Source organism: Perissodus microlepis, chromosome 7 (assembly GCF_051167445.1).
Source record: "Perissodus microlepis isolate ML-2025 ecotype Zambia chromosome 7, ASM5116744v1, whole genome shotgun sequence".
Taxonomy (NCBI): Eukaryota; Metazoa; Chordata; class Actinopteri; order Cichliformes; family Cichlidae; genus Perissodus; species Perissodus microlepis.
The window spans coordinates 14408152-14427167 of record NC_140467.1 but is presented as its reverse complement, the minus strand read 5'-3'; the positions used below and the strand labels follow the sequence as shown (position 1 = coordinate 14427167).

Here is a 19016-nt window from a genome sequence, read left to right as displayed (position 1 = left end):
ACAGGAGCACTCGTCAAGTTAGAGAACTTGGAACAAGTTTTTCTCCACTTCACAGCTCTTATTTAACATGGGTTTTCTTGAACATTATCAGAACTAGAATTCATTCCATATTATTAAAATAATTCTTTTGATATTCTTATTTTAACTCAAAGGTGAGAATCTCCCAGATGAAGCAATGATGAAGCTTCTCACTTTTAAGTCTTATCATCCCATCATATTTGACTTTTCTAACAATTCTGCAGCGTTGAAGTTGCCACCTGGTGGAAGTAAAATCAGACAACCCACTGAGTCTCAGCTCCTTCATCTGCATTGGGAACATTAGCTGGAGCGATGACATTCTACAGGACATACTTCGTCTGTGGAGCAATTTACAAACTGCTCGTATGAGAATGTTTACATCAACTGAGTATCTCATTTTAGGTTGACGTGCAGTTTTCTATTACAAATGCAGCAGAGCGGTGAAGGGAAAAATCTCAGGAGAAGTTGCAACTTGTAGAAACTTTAATGTCAACAAACAAAAGTGAGTAAGAGAGTTTTGCAAAAAGTCAAAACAAGCACAAAAAGTTTGAAGTTAATACGCAAATATCACAACAACCACTGAGAAAAACACAAAGAAATGTAACAGGGCACTTGCAAGCATGCAGAACTAATATTCTATTTTTAGTATATGCAAAAAAGGAGAATTTTTTTGTATATACAAAATGGTATTTACAACACATATGCTGCTAGTATTTATGTAATGATCTCAAATACACAGGACTGAGATTTCCATGAGTTTATGAAAAATGTAACATTAGACTGCAGAACAGGCAATCGAGCAAAAGTTATTCTGTGTTTTCAGAACATTTCCAAATATATTTTATTTTTATTTAGACCCATGGAGGTCTTTGGTGGTGTATTGGGCTGAAAAAAAGCTTGAAGTATAACTACAGCCTATCCAGCTACCAATGAGATGACACTGACACATGGATCCTGTCTTTACAGATGGAAGCTGCGCTGGTGTTCATCTGACTGACAGTAAAAGCGCTCAGTCCTGAAGGTGTAAGGTCTTCTTAACTCATCGTGATCATCTCATATTTGTCCTTCAGACTGCTGTCATCATCCTCTTCGTCTTCCTCGTCCTCCTCCTCTTCCTCCTGGGGCTTCTCGTGCTCGGCGTGGGGGTGGTGCAGCTCGATGAACAGGTAGTAGATGACGGCCGCGACCACTCCCCCCACCATCGGTCCCGCCACTGGGATCCACCACCAGTTGTCTGCGGTGCTGCGTCCAGAGAAAAGGGAAACAGGAAGGAAGAGTCAAAAACATCAGTGGGAGAAAAAAGAGGCAGCTGTTGATCGCCGGTGCCTCCATCGGATCATGCACAAGCATCGACTGCATCTGTCGAGCGCATGTGACATTATGTAACACGTGTCACCAGCACGGGCTCACTTCGATAAATAGCTCAATGAAAGATTTGAAGAGAGGCAGGGAGATATGTCTGTATTTACATTTTCATTTCACAGAATGTGTCCACATGATGATTTTTATTCTGTTTATAACTGCTAAATTATTTTGTAAGTAAGAGATCATCAAATAAAGTTACTACATAAGTCCACATTTAGCATGTGATGCATAGAGTTTCTTTGTATAGATTAATGATATATCCTTCAGAAGTTACATATTCCACGCATTTTAATAATAATACCACGTTTAGACTTTTTCACCTAATGGCCAAACTGCCCACCCATCATCATCATATAATCATCTATATGTGATTCGACTCCACCTACCTGAAGACCTCCATCCCCCATCCTGCCACAGCTGTGAACAGTCTGGGTCCCAGGTCTCTGGCTGGGTTCAGGGGGTAGCCACAGTTCAGCCCCATGGACACGCCGATGGCCATGATGATCAGGCCGATGGCCAGCGGCTCGACGCCTTTAGGAGCTCCGATGTTTCCGCCGTCGATGATAGCAAGAATGCACAAAACCAGCATACCTGTTCCCACCACCTTCGAGAGAGGAACAGCAAGCCTTTGATTAATGGATGAGTTTGGCTGTGTAGCTTTGATAAACGCTGGTAACAATTACAATAATATACTACATGGAGCAGCAGTTTCCCAGTGACAGCTTTTACCCATCTGCCATCAGACTATTAAATTCCCAACGCACATCATAATAAAGACATAAGCCATGGATACAGTCTAAATGCTGAGCACAACTCAGCTGTGGTTTTTATTTGATATATTACATATATATTGTTTATATATTGGTTCTTTGTTTAATGTTCTATAACGCGGACCAGTGCACATATTAATATATTCATTAACTCATTTCATGTTATTTTTTTGAGGGATTTTTGTGCAATTTGAAGTTACTAAACCATTTGTTTACTTCGCAGTCATATAATATGCCATCATGTGAATTTCTTCAAACTTCTATTATAAAATAACTATATTTTTCTAACTGAAAACATCTGAATGCAAATGAATAAAACATGTCCAGTTAATGTGTATAGTGATCTGGGTGCATTTAAATCACATTTGCAACGTCTTAACTCTGATCCCTGTGCAGATGATTCACTCTGACTCAAATTGTACTTGACCTCTGAGCATGAGAATGAAAATAACAAACATTTGCATAAACACAGTCGCACTAAGCAGACTTATCGCAGCGCTTTACCTGCTGTGGTTTCCACCATCTTTGGAAACACAAGCAGATGTGTTAATTTTGTATTGCTGCAACAAATAAACAGACTGGAAATGGCGTTAAGTAAATGTGACCTTCTGCAGAGTACCAGGAAATGGACATTAGGGCCAAAAGTGAGCCGAAAAGGGGGTGTTCTCAGACTAAATAGGCCGATCGATTCTGCATTAGCCACATTGGCCAGACTTTACAGTATTTAGAGGCAGAAAGAGAGCGGAGGTCAGTGGTTCACCGCGACTAGAGCTTGCCTGATCAATGAAGCCGCCGAGGACTGACAGGTGTCTGCCGGGGTATGAGGCAAAAATGTGGCCCGTTGCATTGATACCCGTCACTGACAGAATCCCACTGGTGAAGTCCATGAAGGCATCTGTGAGGAGCACAAAGAGACATCTGACATAACTGCAACAAGTCACAGGGATCCATTTCTATCTTGTGCAGTCAAACCCAGGGTTAAAATATTCTCACAGCGGCAGCTGAGTGTTGTGCACTTAATCACTTCTTTACATAACACTTGTTATGGCTTTATATACATATGCAAAGGAGGCTTCACCATAGTATAATCCAAAGACTGCAGCAGCTCCTGCAAAAGCACCAAGAAACTGAGCGATGACGTAGAAAGGAAACTTCCAGATCTTCAGTTTGCCCAAAATTACCATGGCCAAAGACACAGCAGGGTTCACATGGCCCCCTGGGAGAGAGGACAAAGCACAGAGTAAAAGAGGGGTGCAGTGTGTGTGTGTGTGTGTGTGTGTGTGTGTGGGTGGGTGGCTGGCCTGATATCCTCTCCATCATTAGTGAGGCTGTCACATTTACAAGAGGCAACAGCAGGGGAGCAGCCCCCCAGGGCGGTTCACGGTTTGTTTTTTTAGAGGCAGAATAAAGGTCACTACCTCAAAAAACAAAAAAGATGTTCCAGTTATTCTGTTGTTATTTTTAATAAGGCCAGGTAGTTTCTATATATATATATATATATATATATATATATATATATGTATATATGAGAAACCTGCCTGTTATATCTCTTCATGAAATACTATGGGTGGGGGATTTGATTTAATTCAATTCAGCCCCTGCTCACATGAAGTAAGCATTCTCACTGGGACTGAGTCTGGTCTCTGCTATAGACAGATGAACGTAGCCTATGATCAATGCAGTTTGCAGGACATTTAGTGCCCAGGGTTATGTACGACCCCAGAGAGGCTGTGTTAATAAATCAATGGTCAGTACACATTTGGTGGATCTGGACAGAGAGCTGGCACCTTCCTGTTGATGCCGGAGCTGGGGGAGGTGGCACATGGCCGGACAGGAAGCCATAAAGATTTAATACTACAAGCTGCATGCCTCATGAGTATCAATGTTTTTATTACAGCATTACAGCACGTACAAGAGAGTTGTGTCAGATTGTTTTATATGTTCTGGCAGAGACGGTTTGTATTGACTATAAATTAAGAGGTTAAGATAGAACGCTAAACAAACTTTTAACAACTACAATGTTAAAACTTTTTACCTTTGATTTTCTTCACAAGTGTGTCAGCTCTGCTGGCCATGCATAAATTAGGAAGAGCTAATAGGGGTCTTGCAGCCCATCTGAGGCCAACTTTATGTCAGCAGAAATAAAGAATTAACTAAATAAGAGCAACATTAAAAGCGGCATTTACCTGAAACTCCACCGGCCACATACGCTGCCATCATCAGGCCTACAGAGAAGCCGATGTGGACGGTGAGGGGTTCGCCCAAGGTGTTTCGACTGAGGACGGTCTGAGCGACGGAGCCGCAGCCAAACAGCTGACAAACAGAGAGGAACATATCATTAACCAAACTGAAATAAAGCAATCAAATCAGCTGAAGGAATTACAGGAACTTCTAAAGCGAGCAGATGCAATGTTTGATTTCTGAGAAAAAAAATAGTTTCATCCTAAAAGAAAAGAATACTTACAACCAAGACAAATGTTCCCAGGAATTCTGCCAGAAATTCCTTAAATATTCCATGTTTTAGAGCACAGTGTTGCCTCATGCTTCTCTTGTTTTGTACTTCCATGTATCGCCGTGCCAACAGATGTCAAAACTGTCAGGCGCTTTGAATCCCTGGAGCTCATTAGAGTCACATCTCCACCTCTGCACAGCCTCAGCCATTAAGAGCAGGCCATTGATCCATTCGTGCAACTACCATTCTGACAGAGTTTCATAGCTGAGGGTTACCAGCAGACGAGTTTTGTGTTGTTTTTACATTTAAACTGAGCTTTCTCTCATTTTTTTGTCAAAGTCAAAGTCGCAGACTGACAGAAATGTCACACAGCTGTATTTATTTCAGTGTCTGGAGGCGTATATACACTGGTGAATGTTGAAAAAAGCATTTTAGTGCATTTAGTTATTAACTTAAGAACGTGCGCGCCACATCATATTCATTAATACACCAACAGAATAAATTAGAGATTAAGAATAATCAAGTTGGTCTGATAATGCAGTTATAAATATCGCCACAAGAGGTCAGCATTGGCAAGGTGCCATGCAGCTCAAGGTGGAAGTCACACCTGAGTTGTTAATGACATTTTACTCAATTGTGAAATGTTCACAGTGACATTAAAGTCCAGATTTAATTCTTTTTAAGCGCAGGTCAGTCGGATCCCAGGTCGTCCAAGTCGTTCACATCGTCTTCTGCGACCTTAGTGAGGGGAGTGGCCTTCTTCTTCCGCCTGTTGAAGCAAAAACATTAAATGATGGTGATGACGTGATTTAGTGCAGCGGCATGTTAAAGGCAGAGAGCGATCGGTCACCTCATCTCATTCCGCACTGCACTCAGCTGGCTGTGAAGCTGCTCGTTGGCCTCCATCTGCTCATCCAGCTCTCTCTGCAACTTCTTTTTAGCGTGTTCCAGACGCTCGATCTCCTCCTCCGCCTCGTCCATCTGCCTCTTCGCCGTCTTTAGCCTCTGAGTCAGCTGCAGATTTCGGGGAAAAACGAGATAAAGAATCATGAGTCGAGTCGCCTGCTGAAGAGAACATCGTAACAAGGTTTTATTCGTGGTTAAAGATGTGTCGACCTGGTCCGTCTGGCTCTGCAGGTTGAGGCGCTCTTCGTCTCCCTGCATTTTCATCTCCTTCAGCTTGCGCTCCAGCCTGCGGTTCACTTGTTGTAAGTTGTTGTTGTCCCTGAGAGTAAAAGCAACAAGCGATCATGTGCCTGTTTTTTCCTCCAGCTTTGTGTAACTTAACACACTCCTAGTGTGCAGACCAGAGATGATTTTTCTTACAACCAAGTGATAAATGGGTCCACCACTCACTGAGAGCCAGGACCAAGAATCTGAGTTTCTGTAGTTGCACTGATCCATACAGCCTTAATCCATATTAATGTCTAAAACTGATGAGAAGTTGTTAAAGTAAGGTCACTTTTTGCTGTGTGTTTGCTCACTTCTCTTCTCCTTGCAACCTCTCCTCCAGCTCCTGGATGCGGATGTTGAGCTTGGAGACGAGTGAGTCCTGGTTGCTCTTCTGTGAACCTTCCAGATGAGCCACTCTGCTTTTAAGGTCCTTATTCTGCCAGAGAGAATATGATGAAGAATTTTAGCTTTTTAAAAAAAAAAAAAATCTGTAATAGCAACATGAAGCAGTCGTTTCTCAGGGTGGTCGCAGTTTTGTTTGCTTCTTGCACAAGAATGTAAGAGCTTGAGGTTGTTATTCCACGGATCCAAAGGGGGGAGGCAATGGTCTATTAAACAAAGTAGGAAAAAACAAGCTTTGCAAAAGTTTGCACAGTTGTTAACCCTCAAGCATGTAAGCAATACAGTTTGGTGAGCAATGCTGAGAGTAAGTTGAACCTTTTTGTATCTTTACAAGAAATAAAAAAAAAAACTCTGCAGGGCACCTTTGAGCAGGTTTCCATTAACACCATTAACATCAATGCTGATATTGAACATGAATCTTACAATTTGAACGCCATGCTGATTTTATTCCACATGCATTTACATGAGTATTTCACTTGATTTTGGTTATTATTTGAAAGCAAAAGCTTAAAAGAGCTGAGTATGAAATATTGCTCACAAGCTAACAAGCACTCTAACTTGGATCTTAACCCTCATTTTTCAGCAGCAGTCTCTTGCATCACATTGACTCCACCTTAAGATTTTTTTTTTCTCCAGAAATGATTTCACTCTGTTTAGCTGTCTGGTGTTGGGGGGTTAGGGATAATTACCTGCCTCTCCAGGCTTATCTTATCGCACTCCAGATCCTGCCTGGCAGATCTCTCCTGCATCAGTTCATTCCGCATCTGATCCATCTGTTAATGCAGAAAGAAACATAGTTTTTATTATCCATTACACATGTACTGCATAACATCGCACATAAGAAATACAGCTAGGACATATGGACACTGAACTACTAATTTATTATTTGCTGAGCTTGTACTTCATATGTTTTCCCCCTGAAAGTGGACTTTAACTTATTTTCTCTAAACACTCAGTTTGAGGTGTTTTTTTCCCTGTTGGTTCAATGTGACGTCAAAGAAATTGATATTCCTGCTTAGAGACACAAAGGCATCTCAGATGCACAGAGTTGCCCAGAGGCTGTGAGGACAGACGCATCTACCTCCTACCGTTCAAACGTTTTGTTTGTGATGGGCAGCCAATCAGAGGAAAGTTCGCTTAAAGAGAGGAGGACAAAGTATAAACTGCAGGGTGACATCAAGGCCTAGTATATGATAAATAACCTTTGAATAATGCAAGAAACATTGATTTAAAAGGAATATAAGGCACTAGAAATGTGCACAAGGGTTCTCCTTTAACACTAAACCTCACAACTTGCTTTCCGTTCACATGCATTCTCTTCAATACTGACTGCAAACAAGACCATGTGTTATTACAAACTTTCAGCTTAAATAAAAGGTTTCCAGCTTAACTCATAAAAACAGAGGAAATTCAGTCCGGTCTGAGCGGACACATCAGATCTAAAGGCTCTCCTCACTAATAACATCCAGAGGCCCAGAGGAGGGAGTGTGAATACTTGCTCACAATAGTTAGCTGTTTTTTGGGGGAGCGGGGAGTGGGGGTGGGGGGCTTAGTAGTTTACCCAAAAGAGCATTTTGTGTCACCTACTGTGCACCACTTTGCTCCCCTAAACGTAGGCCAGCATTAAAAGCACACTGAAGATGAGGAAGAGGTGAAGAAGCATGATTAATGACCAGACGAAACAACAAAACAAACTTGTTTTACGCGCAGCTCAGAAACATCAGTGGCTTTGGGTGTTTGCAGAGAAATCTGAGCTCTCAGCTCAACATCTGTTTATGATCAAAACAGAGCTGAGGGTTCAAAATTGAGACAGGCAATAAATCTATCACTGGTAGGTTGTTGTTTTTGTGGAGGGAAATTTATGAGCATTAGAAAAATGCAAAATGTGAGCTTCATCTGGAAAAAAAACACACACAAAAAAACAGCAAAGACAACAAGGGAGTAAACCTGCCTGCTCCTTGGTTTTGTCTAATCGCTCCATCAAGCGGTCAGCACTGCCGCGCTCATCACAAAGGTCTTCTTCCAGGTGGCTGATGCGTTCCTGAGAGGAGAGGAAATGAATGAAAAGATGCTTCAAACCATCATCGACTTCATTTAAATTGCATTACGCTGGAAGCACAGGGGACATGAGATATTTATCTCTGGAGAATGCAGTTAGAAAGCTGACTCAGATTAGACGAGGGTATTGGGTAACATTATACAAGGAAGCCTTCAGGAAAAATGCACAAAAAAACCGCTTTGCTATTATGTTAAACTCTGCTTGCGTTAGCAGTGGATGTGTGTGTGGGGGTGGGGGTAGGTAGAAGAAGGTTTCTGAGAACGCTCGGACAGGTCTGATGACTTTCAACAGTAAATACGCTCTTCCTCGGTTGATACAAAGTGTCAACAGTGCGCACGCTGGTATCACTGTGTAATGTTTTTGCATCGGCAAGACAAACAGGGCTGAGCTGCGAGGCGCTGTTTCCAGTGAACTTCTCCTCACCCAGAGCAGGTACAGGTGACAGTGCAAATACACACAGAGGAACAGGTAAACATTACGTGTGTGACTGCGCGCTCTTACACGTGTTATAGCTGGGAATATTACTGTTGCCATCTAACCATGTGGGTAGATTTTCATCTTTAAGCTTCAACTGGAGGATTAGATCTACAGTGAACTCTGAGATACTTTTGTATTACTTGGTTTTATTAATGCAGCCACACAAATTTTAGTAAAAAGTCTCGCTCCAGGTCTGTATAAACAAGAGACAAGCACCTGGAAAAGACAGTTTAACAATGCTTCATTTTAACCTTTCCCTTTCTGCACCCATAGGGATGTAGGTAAATGAGCAGACACTGTAAGACAGACACTTAAGTGATTACAGGATTGTTTTTCCATCTGCAGTCATTTTTTTCTCTAATTCTGCCCTGGGAACCTCAGCACCCTCATATCTGGAAACTCTGGTGTGGAAAGAGCAACAGCAAGAACGGTAAAGAACACTGCAGACATAAATAACAGCAGGCAGCCCACTGAATGAGTTATAAATAACAGGAAAAGGAGGGGGTGGGCAATAGGTGGGTTGCAAAGTGGCTTGCACGGGCAGCAGAACAGTATCCAGACTAAATATGTCTGTGAAGGTTCTCAGTCATCCAGGTCATCGTAGTCAAAGGAGCTTGCAAAGAAAAGCGTCTGGACTTCTTTAAGTTACTTGTAAGTAACTTAAAGTAACTTAAAGAAGTCCAGACGCTTTTCTTTGCAAGCTCCTTTGACTATCCAGACTAAAACAACTTAAATACTGTGACTATATGAAATTCTATTACGGATGATAACAGCTGACTAAAAGGACTTCCACTCCTTGGCCAGTTTGAAGATACCATTAAGCGGAATTTGTTACAATGTTTAATGTACAATATTTTTAACAAATAAGTATATTAATTAAGGTGAAATAAAGGCTACGTCCACACTAGCCCGGATAGAGTTGTGCGTCCACATTGAAACGGCCGAAAACACTTACGTTCCAGTACTGCGCATGCGTGAAACGCAAGACGATTCGGCCTGCCTGATTTCTGTCTGCCACTTATTTACTTTCCGGCTCTTTGAAAGGTCAAGTTTTTAAATGGATTAACGATGAGGTGGAGTTGTTGCTGCGAGTAACACAAAAGTACAAAGTTGCAAAAGCGAGTGAGAATTAACAAATTTGAAGAATGGTAAATGGCCTGTATTTGTATAGCGCTTTTACTAGCCCCCCCAGGGACCCCAAAGCGCTTTACACACCCAGGTACACACACATTCACACACTGGTGGAGGCAAGCTACAGTTGTAGCCACAGCTGCTTCTGACCAACACCAGTAGGCGGAGTGTCTTGCCCAAGGACACAACGACCGAGACTGTCCAAGCCGGGGCTCGAACCGGCAACCTTCCGATTACAAGGCAAACTCCCAACTCTTGAGCCACGATCGCCCGAAGAAAAGCTATCTGAAGCATGTACAAACTGATATTAATCTTTAATAGGGCTGTCGAAATTGAGAGCAAACAAAACAACTGCTGCCCTCCGCTATCTTTGTCTAATTGGTCACATGACTGCATCACATGACTAAAATGCGTCATTGTTTTCCAAAGTCTCAGTTTTCGCTGTCCACCCTGCGACGCGAAAGCACCGTCTTCAAATTTATTCATTTTCGAGAGCGTTTTCCTTCGGGGAAAACGCCTTGTGGACGGGAGGCCAAAACGGAGAGAAAACGATGCGTTCTCAAACGAAAGCGCATTAGTGTGGAAGTAGCCAAAGTGTTATCAACAGTCTTGTGTTCACTTGGAGTAAAATAAAAAAAGGGGTGGAAACAGGATATTTTGTTTCTGTTACCATCCGAATGTAATTATGTTGTTTCAGAAGGTAAACCATCAATCCATCCATATGTTTTTGCTTATCCAATAAAATGACACAGGAGGTGCTGGAGCCTATCTCAGCCACCATGGGGTGAGAGGCGGGGTACACCCTGGACACGTTAACAGTCTATCACAGGACTAACACAGAGAGACAGAAAACTATTCAAATTCACCAGTTAACCTGGCCCCTAAAAATGCATGCCTTTGGAAAACCAGAGAACATGCAAACTCCACACCGAAAAGCCTGATGGAGCATTTGAATACACAACCTTCTTGCTCGTGGTTACCACCGCTGCATTTTGAGTTTGACAAGCGGTCCAGAGATGTTTTTACCTCCATGAGTTTGACCTGGCGCTCTCGCTCGTCCATCGCAGCAGCATTCCTCTCCTCCAGCTCCTCCACCCTCTGCTCCAGCTGCCGGCCCCTCAGCTGGGCCTCCTGCTGCTCCCTGCGACACCTCCGCAGATCCTCCTCCAGAGGAAACAGCTGAACAAGAAAACAGCTCAAAGGTTAAACACAAAGCAACACGCAATGTCCGGTGCTGAGCAGTAAAGCAGACACTTCTACAGACAACACATAATCCGTAGAGTCTGACCACTTTTATTCAAAATCATACAAAACGTGCATGTTCTCATACTCTTATTTTTCTTTTGGTGACTAAGACTAATTCATGCTGATGAATCAGGGAGACGGTGAGCACCACACCTCTTCCTGCAGTTTTTTGGCTGCCTGTCTGGATTTCTCCAGCTCTGCTCCCTTTTCCTGCAGCTGTCTCCGCAGCTCGGCCAAGTCCCTCTGACTCTTTTCTTTGGCCTCATCGACCTGGTTCTGAAGCACATCTGTGGACGCCTCGCACTCCTCTATGATGCCATTCATCTACCGCAGATAAACAAAGAGCTCAGATAAGGGAGACATAGGAGATGAAAGAAGTTATGCAAGCACGAGACTTAACAGCTGTTTCTGGTGATCTCATGGCTTCAGGGTGAAGATAGCAGACTTTCAGGCCTCATTTGGCTCCAAGAACACATAGAATTTTTTGGGAAGGCCTTAAAAGAATAGTTTACGTCCCCCTCTCACCTTCCTCTGCAGTTGCTCCATGGCCCTGTCCTGCAGCCTTCTCTCATCTTCCAGCTCAGTTTTTGTCTTCCACAGCTCCTCCACTTGCTTCTTCTCCTCCCTGAGCTTCTCTTTCAGGTCTCTGTGCTCATGGTTCAATTTGGCTAGTTTACCCTGTCAGAAGAAAACCCAGAGTAAAGAATTCATTTCAAGAGCATAGCTATGATGCTCATGAAATGATATGCTATATTAGACATGATGAAGTGTGCTCCATTTTTCTCCCGCTCAACCTTATTTTCTTGATACCTGCACGTCTTCCAAGCGAGTGAGCAGCGACTTGTTAGACTGACACATCTCTTCTTCATTCCTCCTCACATCGTCCAGCATTTCCTCAACCTGTTGCTTTTCCCTCTGAAACGGCATGAAGCAAAAAAAACTGAACAAACTGAAAATTTGACATTTATCTCCCTACATTTGCACCCTTTTCCTCACCTCAAGCTGCTTTGATCTCTGCTCCAACTGTCTTTCTGTGGTTTTGTACTCCTGGATCACCTGATTCAGCTGCTCCAACTTGTTGTTAAGCTCTTGCACCTTCCCTCTCAGCTGATCTCTCTCCTGGCTCAGCTCCTTCAGTTGCACCTTAGCTGCACCGCTCTCCTCCTCCGCCTCGAGCTTCTTCTGGCAGAGCAGAGCATTGCTCTGAGAGACAGGGCGAAAGCGAAGTGTGAGATCAACATTGAAATATGACGTGACACAGGGGTGTGATAGATCAGAGCAAATGGAGGTATGTTTCCTGGTACCTCTTTAACCAGCTCCAAGTGCCCGAGCAGCTTCTGAAGCTCCTGTTCGTGCTCCTCCTTCAGAGCAGAGGTGTATATATCCTGAGTCTCCACCTCCTCTTTAAGTGCTCCCTTCAGGGCACTGAGCTCCCTCTCTCTGCGATGCAGCAAGTCCTCCTGCTCTTCCTTCACCTGTAGCATCTCCTGAAACTCTGCATGCAGCTGGGATAAATCCTGTCAAATTCACCATCACAAATATATATTTAAGGGAAAAAGCTGCTTTACATCTGCTATATGTTGGCTCGTGGGCTTTCATTTACCTGCAAAAGGACTTCTTTCTCTTCATTTATCACCTCTGCTTTCTTTGCTCGGTCCAGCTCGTCGTGCATCTCTGAGAGCTGCTGCTGAAGATCCTGCATCTCTGCTTTAGCTCTCTCTTTCTCAGCCTTCATTTGAGCCACCCTGGCAACATATGAGAATAGATTCATATTTCATATCAAAGACAGGAGCTCGCTTATTCTCCTTAAATGCTGCAAAAAGCTGCTTAACTGGAATAGACTGAAAAACAGGAATCTTCACTTTTGAAACAAACTACCACTAAACCAAAAGTGTTTGCAACTAACTTCTTTCAGTCCAATGACCTTCATCCAATCATACATTAGAGTGCACTCGAGTGACCAGAGAGCATGAGCAGAGGCTTACATGAAGACCCTGAAAAACAGCATTGAGTTAAAGTTCTGTATCTCAGGATTTCATTAAAATAATGTTGTTGAGTTTTTTTTCCAGTGGGAAAAATACAAATTTGTCTTTTTGCTTAGTTTAGAAGATCAAAGGCACTTTGTAATATGGCAGCAGTACTAGTCCGTCAAAAAGCAACAAATCCTCCAGATCAGCAGGCTGTGCAGTATCATTTTTATTTTAAAATGCATATGCTGGGCTCTTTCATGACCAGTAGCACTTGGACTTGACCATTTAAATCCCAACAGTCGGTTTGTATATGGAGTGCTTCACCTAAACTGCAGAAACATGACACATTCAGGCTTGGCGAGTCTAGTTTGACTTTAGTGTCAGATGGCTGCCCCGCCCTGAGCCTGGTTCTGCAGGAGGTTTCTTCCTTTTAAAGGGGTGTTCTTCCTTCCCACTGTTGCCAAGCGCTTGCTATTAGGGGGCTGACTGATTATTGTGTCTTCACCTTACAATATAAAGTGCACTAAGGCTTTTGTTGTGATTTGGCACTAAATAATTAAAACCAAATTAAACTGAATCACTAGGCAGAGCTTTACTTTAAAGCGTTGGTGAATGACCTGAAGGTCACAGCCTTACTCCTCTTTGGTAAACTGAAGTTCTGCCTCAACTTCTCCCAGCTTGTCCCTGAGTTGGCTGAGCTCAGCTTGGCTTTTTATCAGCTCTTCCTGAAGTTTCTTCTTCTCTGTCCTCGCCTTCTCACAGGCTTTGGCTAAAGTCATTTCATTCTGCAGAAAAAGAACAACAACAGACAGGAACATTGTCGGTCACAGGAAGAGGAAGTGAGCTGTTTGGAGGTGACTCGGCAGGATGGGGCTACACTACACCTTCATCTCAGCGTCTAGTCTTTGCCTCAGTTCCGACACTTCTTTCTCCAGCTCTGCCTGTTTCTCCCGCAGGAGCTTTATCGCCTCTTCGTAGTCCTAAAAGCAAAACATTGCAATAATATAAGCAGTTTCAGACAAACACAATAAATAATATTGGAGAGTGAGCTGCCCTGACGAACATCTCATGTCAACACTGACTTTCTCCTCCTGCTCCACATTGGCAGCAGTTCTCCATTTGAGCTTGTTGATCCTCCGAAAGAGCAGGTGGACCTTTCTATGGGTGGTGGAGTCGTCATCAGTCGTTCTGGGCAGCAAGAAAAAATATTTAGCAAACACAATAACAACACAGATGAAAAGATGAAACTTTATCTGGTTGCGGCAGGGCAGGACCTCCTCTGAGCGTGATGTCAAGTAGCTTTGGTATGCAGAAATAAAACATTGTTCACTTGACCTCTCTTAGGGGTACAACACATAATTCAGCATTTTTTTGTAAATAAATTGCACCAAACAGGCACTGGTAGATGTTTCAAACTTTCCAAGTGCAGAAGATATTTTATCAGTAAAAACATGGTCGTGCTCGACATTCCTGACTTGAGAACACACATCTGGAGCAGCTCCCCGTATCAGACTGCACTGCCTGATCTCAACCACACACTCACCACTAGACCAACAGGGAGTACTGAATATACTATTATGAAAAATGAGACAATGTTATACACAACAAATATAATTTGTTTTTGTTCGATTGCTTTTTATTGGAAATTAGGTTGAAAACAGGAAACTAAACTTGTTTATTAAGATAGTTTAGAGTAATAGCAGAGCCGTTATGGAAGATATTACATATTTTAGATGGAGCCTAGACAACTGCCCCCATGACCCGGACCACTTGCTTATCTGATCTCAAGCTCAAACAAGCTGTTTCTCATGGAAAATGTATAGATAAAGTCTACATCCTTCAGAGTTTATGATTTATAAGTATTGTATGTACTGTTTGTGCAATGTTAACCATGTTGCCAGATCGTCTGTAAAGCACAAACATCTCCACCGCACGTGTTCACATTCGTGCGCAACTCCTCTATTTTGAGTCTGATATACTGGTAAGGAAGTATGTGGGGCATTGCAGGTGAGGTGTGGATGAGCAGGGGGGGAAATATAGAATGAGACCAAGTCAATTAAATTGTTTTTTAAGGAAAAAGAAAAAAGTGGAAACTATATTATACTTTTATTTCAGCAAAATTCCTTTGTTATTGCTAATAATTTATTTTAAAAAGGGTCTAAATCTCACAACAGTTCATATCCTGTTTGCTAGACTTCAGAGAGCTAATAATGTGACAGCCTATAAAGTAATCCAGAACACTGTCGCCTGACATTTCTAAACTTTTGCTTTTGTGCACTTTAAACAAACAAAATTGAAAACGCTGAACTTTAGAGGTGCTGGTCACTGTTCTTTGTAACTGTTTGCACAAAGCCTTGCTTGCTGCTCCTCCCAGTTTACAGTGTGTGCTTAAACGCTAACAATACAAATCAAGCTGCCTTTCCTGTTGGAGTCTCTTATTTAAGATATAGGCAAACACTGTCATTCAACCCATTTGCAAGAAATCAAATATATGCTCTATAGTTCCTAAAATGTCTGTTTGCCCCTTTAAAGTAAAGTGCCCAAAGCTTGGGGGGACTTACCCAGCCTTCAGGTAAGTGAACAGCATTTGTTTCGTCGTGTCTTCGGCTGGATCTACTGAGAGCTCTTGCTGTCCTTTCAGAAGATCGGGAGTGACCTGATTAGGGAACATACGGCAAATAAATCTGATCTTTCAAATGACAACTTTGCCCTAAAACAAAAGCCTGTACCTGTGCATCTCTTTCATCAGATTCATCAGCCCGGTCACCGCTTGATGCTTTCTCTGCTCTGTGAAGCCCTTTGGCGGTCGTATCTTTGTTGCTTGGTGGCTTTAAGTTGACTTCTCCACTGAGGAGTCGAGCCCTGGCCGATCCAGGAGGGTACATCCCGCCCTTTAGAGACGAGTTCCTGCTAGCTGAAGGGGAGGGCGAGGAGGATTCAGAGGTTCGACTGCTGTCCACGCTGCGTGACCGACGACACTCCTCGAGGTTCAGCCTGTTCCTCGGGCCTCTTCCCCTCCGTTGGTTGCTATTAAATTGGCTTATTAGTTTCCCTACAGAAATGATGGAGTCGGTCTCCACTAAGTTTGGGGACCTTGGAGGAATTTGTCCACCAGATGGAGGCGCCTTGTTCTGGGTCAACTCAGCAGGGTCTTCTCCTGGGCCCTCAGCAGGCAGAGGGATCCTGGGTTTGGTCATGTTGGTAGTCGGTTTGTTTGAGGCTGTTTGTGAAGGAAACCCCGGGCTCAGTTTATTATTTTCAGGGCTGTAGGATCTCATGATCTCTGGGCGTTTCTGATAATTAAACACGGGGGAGTTGACCGTCTTCTGTGGCTCAGGTGATAGCTGTCTGTCATCCATGGACCTTCGCGCCATACCCGGGTTGTACCCTGCCTGGTGAGTGATGACAGAAACGTCCCTGTTGCTGTCCTGGCTTGAACTGTTCAGAACCACATAGGGTTGACCTTTAATCCCTTGAACCTGAATCCTCACTCCAAACGAGTTGTCCTGGCTACCCCTGTGACTGTGCTCCAGCATGTAGCCCCTCTGTGTCCTGATGTCTGGAGAACCGCTCGGCCTGTGAGACTCCATCCCAACCCCTCTGGAGATAAACTGGTGGTAACACGCACAGACAGGTATGTTAAAAATGACACCAAGAGGGAGACTGCACGGGAGAGTGAATTGAAAACCGATGCTTCAGGTTGGTCAGGCCTTATCATCTGTTTACAAAACACTGGAGCAGGGTTGGAGCTTAAGAGGGAATGTAAGGACAGACATCGAAGGAGCTCCTCACACAGCTGCACATAAAGACACAATAAATGGACGCTGGTGAGTGCCTGATATTGCTGTGCAATGAAAACAGCTCTTTCTGTGTGCTAATGACAGCGTACTATTGTACAGCCTGAGCTGAGCCAACTGCATGACGACTACAACTGGCTGAGGTGGAGAGGTGTCGTCATCCGCTCCGTCGTATGACACTTGAGGAAAATGTTTGTCAACAAACACACTACTGTGAGGCTGTAACACACAAACACAATAGAAGACAGTATGGTGTCTTCCTACGAGCCCCATCCTTAGCATGCTGCCACTCCAAATAACCCTTGAATGACCAACACTTTTACAGAAGTGACCCGGTGAGGTCATTTGTGACCCCAATATATTGTAGGCAATAATATATATATTTTTATTTCACTCTACATGGCTTTATTGTGCATATATCTTTTCCTTTAACTATTCCAAAATGTGCTGATTTAGTTAACTATCAATGTTATGGAAAATAATCATGATAATAATAATAGTTTTAAGGCATTTATAAGCACCACAAAATCAGAAAAAAGAGAGAAACACATTAAAAATGTCAATTTTTCAGCCAGTCCAGCCTCAGTTCATTGCGATGTTTGAACTTAGACTAACTAAACAGTAACTTTCACCAATCACCTATCAGTCATAAACTACTTTTGGTTGCCAGGTTGTAGAAAAAACAGCACTCCGCTGCTTTGTCCTGTTAGTTTAAATTGACCAGCCCCCTTCAATTCCCCTTAAATCGACTGCTCAGCTGATGTTAAGTAAAAGTTAAATGACTTGGTTAAAAAAAAAAAAAAAGACAGAACAAATTGTCCCATTGGTGGGTTTTCTACAACCTGCCATGTTCATGCGTAATAAGAGCTTCTAACGTTTCATTGGGTCGTTCTTACTTTGTCATTCTAGGTACTTAACATGAACTCATTTGTCCTTGGATACTACAGTATCTGTCACTCACACACTTTATCCGGATAAACTTTACTTCGCTACTTTAAAAAGGATACAAGAACTCTACCTGCCGCTGTTGTAAAAAGACCGCGACTTAATGAAAAAATGTAGTAAAAAGTTGGAGTAACATCTTTAAACGCGCTGCTGATCACCGCAGATGGGGTATCTTTGAAGGATTAAGGTCGTTAGCGTTATTTAGAGCAGGTTTTGTTCTTAATCTCAAACTTACCGTATTGTGTGAGCGCTGACTTGTCCTCCTCCTCCTCTGTCCGATCGGACTGTCCAGCCTCCACCCGCCCAGACATGATCAGCCCCGCTCAGAGAGGCGTTCACCGTCACACAGAAACATCATATGACTGCTGCTGCTGCTGCTGCCTAGTGCTCGCTTTGAGGTAGGCTTATACAGAAATCTATAATAATGATACGAAGATTTCCCTACATGTAATTGTATTAGTAGTTCTGCAGTTCTAAAGTACGTTTAGTTATTTCTGATTCATGATTATTTAGGATTCATATCCTTATAATACTTCCTCTTTTCTTTCTTTTCATGTATTTATTTATTTGTTTTTGAAAGGGTCAAAATATTTTAACTACAAACATTCGAGCTAAAAAATAAATAAATAAAGGCATGGGTAAAGGAGTTTTTTTGTTTTGTTTTTTGTTTTTTTTATTGCAGGTGATTTTTTTTTTTTACCTGGCAACTCACACAAAATCCAGATTTGATTTCAAAGAGGTCTTAAAGGAAGCTGCCTTGTTGATATTTGGCTAAAGTTCTTATTGATTGTAATCTGGATATTAAACTAAAACTGTATTAATTTATATTTGTGGAAACATTTGCAAATTAGTGGCATATGCAGTACTGTGCAAAAGTCTTGAGTGACTTTATAATTTACTTGGAAAATTGGGAGTAGGTGCAGCAGTTTATTCAAAAAACCAAAAAGCAAAGCAAAAACTGAGTTTGTGCAATTCAACACGTTTTGTTATGACCGCCTTTATTCTTCAACACAGTCTGAACTCTTAGACAAGTTTTCTTGTTATTTCTTTCAGTAGACTTCAGGAAAAGTTTTCCATGAAGGACATTCAAAGATGCCCTGCACCCCTAGCTGAAAGCCAAAACCATGACAGAGCCACCACCGTGTTTCACAGATGGCCGCAGACACTCACTGTTGTACTTGTTTCTTGACCTCCTACATACATACCGAAGAT

The 19016-nt window shown here is 42.6% G+C and overlaps 2 protein-coding genes across 2 annotated transcripts; both read right to left on the bottom strand.

The window, feature by feature from the left end:
* Positions 1-478: 478 nt before the first annotated feature.
* Positions 479-4869, bottom strand: aqp9a (aquaporin 9a). The gene is made up of 6 exons (XM_084933684.1): positions 4618-4869; positions 4340-4466; positions 3232-3369; positions 2930-3048; positions 1770-1987; positions 479-1260 (listed from the first exon to the last, which is right to left on the bottom strand). The coding sequence occupies exons 1-6, from the start codon at positions 4717-4719 to the stop codon at positions 1053-1055; spliced, it is 912 nt and encodes a 303-aa protein (XP_084789810.1). The 5' UTR covers positions 4720-4869; the 3' UTR covers positions 479-1052.
* Positions 4870-4967: 98 nt separating this feature from the next.
* LOC146382778 (cingulin-like protein 1) lies at positions 4968-18141 on the bottom strand. The gene is made up of 19 exons (XM_084933683.1): positions 18040-18141; positions 15792-16673; positions 15624-15718; positions 14145-14250; positions 13947-14042; positions 13699-13847; positions 12696-12837; positions 12397-12609; positions 12089-12295; positions 11903-12007; positions 11618-11770; positions 11246-11416; positions 10874-11026; positions 8132-8221; positions 6870-6953; positions 6090-6214; positions 5722-5830; positions 5456-5619; positions 4968-5374 (listed from the first exon to the last, which is right to left on the bottom strand). The coding sequence occupies exons 2-19, from the start codon at positions 16650-16652 to the stop codon at positions 5296-5298; spliced, it is 3102 nt and encodes a 1033-aa protein (XP_084789809.1). The 5' UTR covers positions 16653-16673; positions 18040-18141; the 3' UTR covers positions 4968-5295.
* Between the last annotated feature and the right edge of the window lie 875 nt (positions 18142-19016).